This window comes from Macrobrachium rosenbergii, chromosome 9 (assembly GCF_040412425.1).
Source record: "Macrobrachium rosenbergii isolate ZJJX-2024 chromosome 9, ASM4041242v1, whole genome shotgun sequence".
Classification (NCBI taxonomy): domain Eukaryota; kingdom Metazoa; phylum Arthropoda; class Malacostraca; order Decapoda; family Palaemonidae; genus Macrobrachium; species Macrobrachium rosenbergii.
Genome location: NC_089749.1, coordinates 18,602,214 through 18,612,661, shown reverse-complemented (window position 1 = coordinate 18,612,661; position 10,448 = coordinate 18,602,214). Strand labels below are relative to the sequence as shown.

Here is a 10,448-nt window from a genome sequence, read left to right as displayed (position 1 = left end):
TATATAAGTTTATATATATATATAGATATATATATATATATATATATATATGTATATATATATATATATACATCTAGCAGGTATATATGCCCTCATTTGCTAGTCCAGGGAAATTTTCAAAACTCACTCAAAAAATATCTTGCTAGTAGAAGGGATTTAAAATTAAGACTGCAAAAGATTATGTCAATTGCAGTATCAAAGAAGAAAATTTCATGCGTCCATGATATATATATATGCATTTGCTGAACAAAAAAGAAGTTTAATAATATAAAGATCCAGTAAAACATAAGATCCTCAGATTTCACAATAATATATCTAACTATATAGAATCTTTTATATAACAGCCTATATATATATATATATATATTATATATATATATATATATATATATATATATATATATATATATATATATATATATATATAATATATATATATATATAGATATATACTGAAGGATTTATAATTCTGTATATATATATATATATATATATATATATATATATATATATATGTATATATATTATTATATATATATATATATTGGATATTAATTTATTATTTGTAGTTTAAAGGAATTATATTAATATATATATAGCTATATATATATATATATATATATATATATATATATATATATATATATATATATATGTATATATATTATTATATATATATATATATATATATATATATATATATATATATATATATATATATATATATATATAGTATGCATACACACATATATATACTGTATATATGTTTGTGTGTGTGTGCGTTTGCATGTGTGTTCGCTTGTATGTGAGGGGGTTTGTGCAAGGATCTATAGGAGCAAAATAAAAATGGTACGCAGTATCTTTCTGTAACTGCTATAGCGCTATTCGTAAAGAGTGAAGTAGCTGAAAGAACTATTTACACGACAAATACAGTATGGGAATAATGGCTTTTCTTAATTACTGGTTAAGCTAGCTAATTACACACTTATAATCGCCCCTCCCTTCACTAAACATTACTCTCCATCTGTATTTAATATTAATACTTCACCTTCTTGCTTTTTCGCATATATTATTGCAAGTTCATAGTAACAGCCAAACTATAAGGTTATACCACACCAACAAGGCATTCATATAAGATTAATACATAAAAATTTTTACCACTGACACACGCGTAACTTTTTCATGCTCAAAAATACTAAGCCACAAATATTATTTAATATCCAGTTCACTATACCTTGGGAATAACTTACGCCCAAAGAGAATTATGATTGACAAGTGCATCGTGTAAGATTTTGTGTCGCTCTCAGTTAATGAATTGTCTTGAAAAATATTTATATATTCAAGCAGTAAGCTTTTGTTAGCCACTGCTGGCTTTATCAAAGCTAGCAGTGGCTAGCAAGAGCTAAATCTAAACCTAAAATTAAGTGCGATTTAAAAGTCGGATTTTTTGAAATGTGGTTACGCTTTCTCTCTCTCTCTCTCTCTCTCTCTCTCTTTCTCTTTCACACACACACACACACACACACACACATATATATATATATATATACACACACATACACATATATATATATATATATATATATATATATACATATACACACATATATATATGTATATGTGTGAATGTATATATATTATATATATGTGTTAGATACTCATAAGATCATCCGTTTTATGGAAAAGAACATTGAAAGATCCCGTTACATATACAGTACCGTACCGTACACTTCACCGACCTTTGAAGCCATATAAACAAGGCAGATTATCCAGAGAATCCCAAAATACATAAAAAAAAAGATTTGTTGACAGAAGTAACTGCGAAAAAGCATATAGATATTTATATATATATATGAATCAACGGGGGTATAAGAAGGAACATATATATGAGGTATTACGGATTCAAGGACTTCTTCGTAAAGTCTTAAACATCGATATGAAAAAATCCTTTGTTCTCCAATGGAAAATTTTTCATTACGTCCTTGGCGTAATTCTGCTATTGTTTCATGTTGCGCAGTTTGGGGAATGAAGAAAGATTTGTTGATGGAAGTAATCGAAAAAAGCGAATTTAGCTATGAATAAAACTAATTCAGAGCTAGTTGACTGGCGGCTGGTTTTAGGTTTAGGTAAATTTCTAAACATCGATATGGTGCTTTCTCTAAAAATGATAAGGTAACGCAACGTGGGAATGAAGAAAGATACGAGGAAATATCGAACGAATTGATTGAATAAAACTAATTCAAAGCTAGTTGGCTGGTTAGCTGGTTTAGGTTTAGGCGACTTTCTACTAGCATAGGTCCTTGCGCTGAAAATGATAAGGTAACGCAACGTGGGGAATGAAGAAAGATACGAGGGAATGTCGAGCGAATTGATTGAATAAAACTAATTCAAAGTTGGTTGGCTGGTTAGCTGGTTTAGGTTTAGGCGACTTTCTACTAGCATAGATCCTTGCGCTGAAAATGATAAGGTAACGCAATGTGGGGAATGAAGAAAGATACGAGTAAATATCGAACGAGTTGCTTGAATAAAACTAATTCAAACCTAGTTGGCTGGTTAGCTGGTTTAAGTTTAGGCGATTTTCTACTAGCATAGGTCCATGCACTAAAAATGATAAGGTAACGCAATTTGTGGAATGAAGAAAGATACGAGGGAATGTCGAATGAATAGGTCGAATAAAACTAATTCAAAGCTAGTTGGCTGGTTAGCTGGTTTAGGTTTAGGCGACTTTCTACTAGATTAAGTCCTTGCACTAAAAATGATAAGGTAACGCAATGTGGGGAATGGAGAAAGATACGAGGGAATGTCGAACGAGTTGCTTGAATAACACTAATTCAAAGCTGGCTGGCTGGTTGGCTGGTTAGCTGGTTAGCTGGTTTAGGTTAACCTGGCTTTCTACCAGCAGCGGCCCTTGCGCTAAAAATGGCGAAGTAACGCAATGTGGGGAATAAAAAAAGATACGAGGAAATATTGAACTAATTTCTTCAACAAAACTAATTCAAAGCTGGCTAGATGGGTTAGCTGGTCAGCTGGTTGAGGTTAAGGTGACTTTCTACCAGCAGGGGTCCTTGCTCTGAGAGTTGGTAAGGGTGCTGAAGGAGTTTTAAGAAGACTGCTGTTGACCTTCGGGATTTCCAGTTAAAAGGGACTATTTCTATCTTTTATTTTGTGTAATATGTCCAGCTTCACTGGATTTCGATTGGATCTTTTAATGATTTTCTCTCTTGATGGAGTGCTTGGGTGACATTTCGATTTCTGGGAATCGATCAGGGATTTCTGATTCATGCCTCCCGAAATTTCGATAGCCTTTAAAGGAAAGTCGAATTTGATATAACTAACACGTCAAAATGTTTTTCTTTTAGGTTCTAATGATTATAAATTTCGCCGAACAGAAATTGACTCTATATAGGAAACCGACTCTTTATAAAAATTACACATATTTTGCCTACTATCTTGATATGTCAGTCAACACCGACATGTGAGATAAATAGCCTAGCCCATAATTTGTCTATCTTGGAGTCCTGAAATGGTTACGATCAGTCCTATGAGTTTCAAAACGCCCCAAAGAAATTAAAAAAATTTTGTCCTAAAGAAAGATCGATCGTAGATGAATTCAGTCAGTTCTGTGATGTCCATATTCGTACTTACTGGAATGTATAGCTTAATAATTCTAACAAAGAGCAATAAACAGGACTGGCCCAAAGGATGTTTCAACCTGTGAGATGAAAATTTGCGCAAGGCAAAGTTAAAGGAAATGGACAGCTAAGTGGAAAGAGATCAGTGGGAACGGTGCTAACATAAATGATAAAAACAGCACATGCGGGCCCGAAAGACAACCCGTCCCTCCCACCACACTCACACACGAACGACCCAGTTTCGTATGGGTTGTGGAAGGATGGGAGCATTAAATTCTCGTAAGTAGTCAACATTAAATACATAGGAAGATGTCAGGATACGAGAAGAGGAGGAGACACAGCATAAGTACAGTAAGGAAGGCAGTAGGGTGTGTGCAGAACATCTGGATAAGAAATGGAGTTTCTTTGAAGACCAAAGGATTGGTAAGCCAGCTCTCCTTTATGGAAGCGTAATGTGGATGTTGAACGCAAATGAAAGATGAAAGGTTTAAAGTGTTGGAAATTGTTGTTTTTATCATATATAGCTTTAAAAAAACTGAATATGAAAGATATGCAGGTGTGTAAAATAAGTGGTAAAACTTAACATAGAGTTTCGAGATGGTCCAGTCATATGGAAAGAATGGAGCATGCTAATTTGGTGACAAGGAAGTAAGATTTACAGGTGTTAAGGGGAAGAGGTTCTAGAAAGGGCCTTAACATAGAGGAGGCATGAGTATGCTTGGCGAGTAGAGGTGAAATGATCAGTGTGAGTGAGTGTGTACGTGTGTGTGTGTGTGTGTGTGTAGGGGTGCTCGAGGCGTTGTATGGAAGTTTTCTACACCAAAGTTCATCCTCGATTAATCATTTAAGGTATGAATGCGGCAATGGCCATTTTATTTATTTTTTTGTTATCTATCCACGTTAAATGAAACCACTTCCTTTTGAACAAAATTTGTTTTGGTGAAAGTGAGTTTGTAAATAGAAAGGCCACTTTATATACCTCTGAGTTCATAAATGAAAAAAGCCTTAAATGTTTATGCAAGTAAGACTAAGAATACCTCTTATTCCAGAACCACATTTATGATTATTTATGATTATTTGCCTCTGCATAACACACCAGGGAAGGGAATCATACTCAGAAAATTGAAAATACTAAATCATTCGTCAGTTGAAAGAACGTTTTAAGAGTTAAAGCTTCGAGATACTGTCTAGTGCGTGAGGGAATTATTCCATTATGTTTCTAAAAACAAATCTATCAAGCATAACCGGATCCGAAGGACATTAGCAATGTGGAAAAATTCAGGGTGAATGTGACCGCTGGGACCTTACCCTTAGACTTCACGAGTTGGGTGGGGCTGAGGATTAGTGGAGAAAGGTTATTATTATTATTTTTTTTTTTATAAACGTTCTGACTGTGTATAAAAGGCCAATTTTCCCCTCCGCTTGTCATAACCTGATCGTCCCTCGTCCTGCCGAGACCATGAGAGCCTTGGTAAATTCCGACTCTCCAAGTTATAAAGTTAATCAATATTTGAGCTTCTGTTCTGTTTATCTGATTTAGTCTTCCATTGCATAGGTGTCTAAAACAGTGGATAAATACCGCATGCAGAAAGTCTTACATGGCATACTGTAAACTTATTAAAAGTTCTCTGCAGCGTCTCGTCTTAAGCTCCTGATAAATATATTGTTTTCCTCCTTTTACTTTTCTTCCGCTTCCTTTGTCTTCTTCCTCCTTCAACTTTTCTGTTTTCCAGTTGTCACCTTTCATTTACGAACACATCCTTCGGAGAGCTCGGTACTTGTCTACAAATGTGATTTAGTTTCGTTACACTAATTCATAACATGAAGAACTTAGGTGTCTAATGTTGCTAAGTAATGATAATGACACTGCGTATCTTGACTATGGTTAAGTCTTCCCTGTCGATGATTTTGTGATTAGACCATTATAACCTTATGATAACAGCAGTTTGAGTTCTAAGTATTCTTAGAATCGTATCTTTATCTTCATAACTAGCTTCTTTTGCCGAAAAGTACATTTTACAACAATATCTCCCAATTTTGATTTATGTGATTCAATTGACTAATACCCTCACTTTTGTAGACAGACAGATGCTTATTACCTTTGTAAAACCCAAGACTTATTTTCATGTATTGTACAAAAAATTTCACATATTACTGTCATATAAGATTCTTATTTTAATGTTTTGAATCAAAATGTTCTTCTTCAGATTGGAGTCTTGTTGGTAACCTTAGTGGCTGCAGAGCAGAAACGCTCAGCTGACCCTGGAATTGGCTATGGGCTTGGAGGCCTTGGACTAGGAGGACTAGGTTATGGAGGTCTGGGTTATGGAGGACTGGGTCATGGAGGACTTGGGCTTGGAGGTCTTGGCTATGGCTTAGGCCTTAATGCTGGATACGGAGGTGGATATGGAGGTTATGGTGGCCTCTTGAGTGCTGGGAACTACGCCAATGGATACAGCCACTCCTCTGGGTACAACCATGGAAACCACATTCTAACTGGATACGGAGGATTGGGAGGACTGTCACATGGCCATCTCAACAAGCACTTGCTCGGCAAACGAAGTGCTGATCCTGAACCAGGTTTAGCCTTAGGAGGACTTGGTGGACTTGGCCATGGAGGTCTTGGTCTTGGAGGGCTCGGCTACGGAGGCCTTGGTCTTGGTGGACTTGGCCACGGAGGCCTTGGTCTTGGAGGGCTCGGCTATGGAGGCCTTGGTCTTGGAGGGCTTGGTTATGGAGGCCTAGGACATGGTGGACTAGGCCATGGCTTAGGTCTTAGTGCAGGATTCGGTGGAGGATATGGTGGCCATGGTGGTCTCCTAGGTGCCGGTAACTATGCCCATGGATACAGTCACTCCACTGGCTACAGCCATGGAAACCATATTGGAAATGCCCACAAAGCATTGGGAGGATTGGCCCATGGGCACAAAACATCGTAGGAAGTAAAATGATATTCCTTAGACTTAACAAGAATCAGAAAGTTGGTGTTTCCAGTGAAATGCTTCTTTTTGGGGCGTGCTAAGGATACGGTAACCCCTACTTCTGTATAAAAGAAAAATGAGTCCAGACTGTTAATATATGATTGATATGAAGACCTTGATCTCTGAGGATTCTTAATCTATGTAAAAATGCATTCTGAAAAATATATATTTTAGTCATATTTATTGTTTACTTTAAAACCTCTTCCAGGTAAAATAGCTGTCTGAAGTTCTTGTATGGAGATAAGTTTGACAATTGAAAACGAAGGAATTTAGTCTTTCCTCAGTAAAATTCAACCAGGATTTGTAACATCTTGGCTGTATGGAGATTTTTAAAATACAAATATTTTTGTATTATTACCAATCCCATAATACAATGATCCACGTGACGTAAACCTTTAAATAAGGAATGCCTACAACCTGGAATCACAGAAACAGATGGGCAAAATGAGAGAAAGATAAAGAAAAATATAAAAAGATGGATAGCAACAAGAATCACATATGAAGTATCTTAAATGCTCTTGATTAAATCCTGTAATTTAACGATAAAATACTTAAAAACGGAATATCCTAAATATAGTTCATTACATAGTCACTAATAAAAATTAAAGGTACATTCCAGCTTCAAGTGCAGAGTGGGGGAAAACTTTATAAAAACAGAAACGTAAGACAGAATCAGTTTTTGACATGAATCGCCTTTTCCTTTTTGTTGTATGTTGAAATATATTTCTGATCATGAAACATACAAAAATGTCAATATGACTTTGATACACAAATAATTTTTTCCTTGGGTTGCAGGAATCAGGGGTGATGATAATAACTAATAATGCAGGATAGGTGACCTTTAAAATGTAAATGGAGAAGGTAGAGCAAAATGGGTCACGTAACTAAACATTTTATGATAGTATGTGTCACAAAATCATATAATTCTCTATGGCATTATAAACATTGTTGTTGTGTTCTAGTTTAAAAGAAGGGTTTATAGGCACTGGTCGTGGGCATGGAGTTAATTAGCCTGTGCCTGTTCTATTTCTTTTAATACTGGTGTCTTTATAAATCGATGGTAAGCTTCGTGTCAAGGAAATATGTAGCCTTTTCATTTTAAACTCTTACCAATTTCCCATACATTGGAAAGTTAATAATTTTTACATTTTGATAAATATACTCCCGGGTATGATCATTACCAGAGTTCTTCAGTTACTTTTCACTTGTGTTACTTCCGTTTAGTTACTGTAATGAAAGGATAAAAGCTGATTAGGGTTACTTAACTTGCAATTGATTTCATCTAATTTTGGGTAGTTTTAATGATCTTAACTTCATGCTTACATTGCAAATCAGCAGCGCCGGCAGAACAAACAGCCCAGTGTTGAATATATATGTATAAACTGTACACACACACAAACACACACACACACACATATATATATATATATATATATATATATATATATATATATATATATATATATATATATATATATATATATATATATATATATATATATATATATATATATATATATATATATATCCGAAGGGACTTTATAACTGATAAGTGGTTCGTCATCTCACTGGTTCAAACCGATTACAAGAGAACCAACACCGTTCAGTGACGCGCCTTAAACCACCTAGCTATCAATTTACTGCTGTCTTCCTCAGGTGAGTAATATGGTCATAATAAAAGTAATAAAGTCTTTATTTCATCCCCCCAACTCAGAACGGGATCGATTTCAGGACGCTCACAGATTTATATATATATATATATATATATATATATATATATATATATATATATATATATATATATATATATATATATATATATATATATATATATATATATATATATATAAATCTATATATATATATATATATATATATATATATTCCAGTGAGCGTTCAGAAATCAATCCCATTCTGACTTGAGGGATGGGAAATGATTTTGGCTCTTTTAATGATAACTACATTACTCATCTGATGAAGTAAGCAGTAAAATAGGCTTTATGATATTTAGACTGTGGAGCAAGCACAAGGCACTTCCGGCCATTCAGCGCTCAAGACAGTGAAAAGTGGAAGTTAGAGTGGTTGGACACCAAGATAAAGAAAGCTAGATAATGAAGGGATGAAACACAAAGACCTCAAGGTTGAAATGGGAAAACCCCTAAATTGCACTATGAAGTAACCGCCAGAGATGTCTGACAGCAAGAGTGAAGAAAGGAAGCAGGAATGAATGTGAAGTATTGCACTTAAAAGTTGGTGCAACTAGGGGTAAAGGGAGGGTGCAAACATCCTGTAGGCATGCGTACTGGTGGCGCAACCCACCTACAGAGCAGTGAATTAAGTACCTGGTAATTAATAAACTGTGAAAGGATACATTTAAGTTAAGGAAGGGTATAGTATCAGCAGTCTCATACCAAAAGACTTGCTGTATATTAGAACGTTAATTCCTTCTTGACCTAACCCATCAATAGACGAAAGGTTAATAGTAGAAATATTTAACCGCATTCAGGCATGGTTCAGAAAAAAATACAGGACAATGGTCAATGCCAGGTTTTTTTTCCAGCTGCCGAATCATATTTGAACACAATTTTCAAAGAACTTCCATAACATTAGCACTTACATTTACTTTACACACAAAAAGACCTATCAGCAGTACGGCAAGTCAAAGACCTCACGCACTCTGGACCATGACCTCTGTCTCAGACAATTTGGATGTTATGGCCCACCCTTTCCCGCACTTTTCAGTCACATTTTCCTTCTTCAGCCTTCACTAATATTATACACTTTTTTTGTAGCCAATAGTGATTGTTCTTTCCATAGGACTGGACCATCTCAAAATACTACGATACATCCTTCCATTTAAGCTAAACTTTGTTAACGCTTCTGTGTATCATCACATTTTCTACCCGTTTAATTCTATTAAGAAAACGCTTCATTTCATAAGTTTTTCTTCGATTTGAACTCAGCAATCACACTTCACTTCCACAAAGAAGACTTGTCTCAACAGTCCCCTCATATATTATAAAAAGTGGCTTCCGTAGAGACTCCGATTCTCCTCCGGATCTTTCGTACAGACCTGCATCTTTCTTCTCATCATCTGTTCGGTAACTCACCTCTTATCATAGTTTGCTATAAATCCTGTACAGATTTCCCCTTTTTACCGTCAAAACCTCCTAGGTAACTTTTTCAAAGCAAACACTGGTATGGTGGTTGGTGTCGTGGTACGCCACACATATGTTGCGGGTTCGCGTCTCCCCCAGGGCGGTGAAAAATCACTGGCTCTGTATCATGATCAGTTACTGCTGCAGTGTGGGGTCTGTGGTGGGAGGTTGAAACCAGCATTCTTTGGAAGCTTGAATTTCAAGTTAATTGCCCCTGTGTGCTTGTTCCATGCGAATAGGTTTTATCTACAGAAATAATAATAATAACTTGAACTAAACATTCCTCCTCTTTGTCTACCTGACACTTTTCTTCCCCTTTCCATATCTGCGTGTGTGCGTGTTTAAAGACTGATGCCTCTTAGACAGTTTCTATTTAACAAGGTTCCTCTTCCCTTAAACATTTTGTTTCTCTATGGTATAAATGCAAGTAAACTCACTTCCATCTATAGTTCTGATTCTACCTCAGAATTTCCTTGGGGAGATTTTGCTGCACAAGATACTCATAAATTTTAGTTTCATTGCCCTGAATGCCACATGACTTATAATCACCTGATTTATCCTGCGTTGGCGAAAACATTTAAGAATGTTCTAAAAACAGAGACAAACGTTCGACAGAAATCAAGGTAATTAGTGGTAAAACAATTCAATATCATTGTCGCCTTCCCGGAGGACTGTGG

The 10,448-nt window shown here is 35.5% G+C and overlaps 1 protein-coding gene across 1 annotated transcript; it reads left to right on the top strand.

Annotated features, from left to right (window-relative positions):
* Nucleotides 1-4,964: 4,964 nt before the first annotated feature.
* On the top strand, nucleotides 4,965-6,792 carry LOC136842071 (keratin-associated protein 19-2-like). Its single transcript, XM_067109453.1, has 2 exons — nucleotides 4,965-5,103; nucleotides 5,840-6,792. The coding sequence occupies exons 1-2, from the start codon at nucleotides 5,092-5,094 to the stop codon at nucleotides 6,569-6,571; spliced, it is 744 nt and encodes a 247-aa protein (XP_066965554.1). The 5' UTR covers nucleotides 4,965-5,091; the 3' UTR covers nucleotides 6,572-6,792.
* The last annotated feature ends 3,656 nt before the right edge of the window (nucleotides 6,793-10,448 follow it).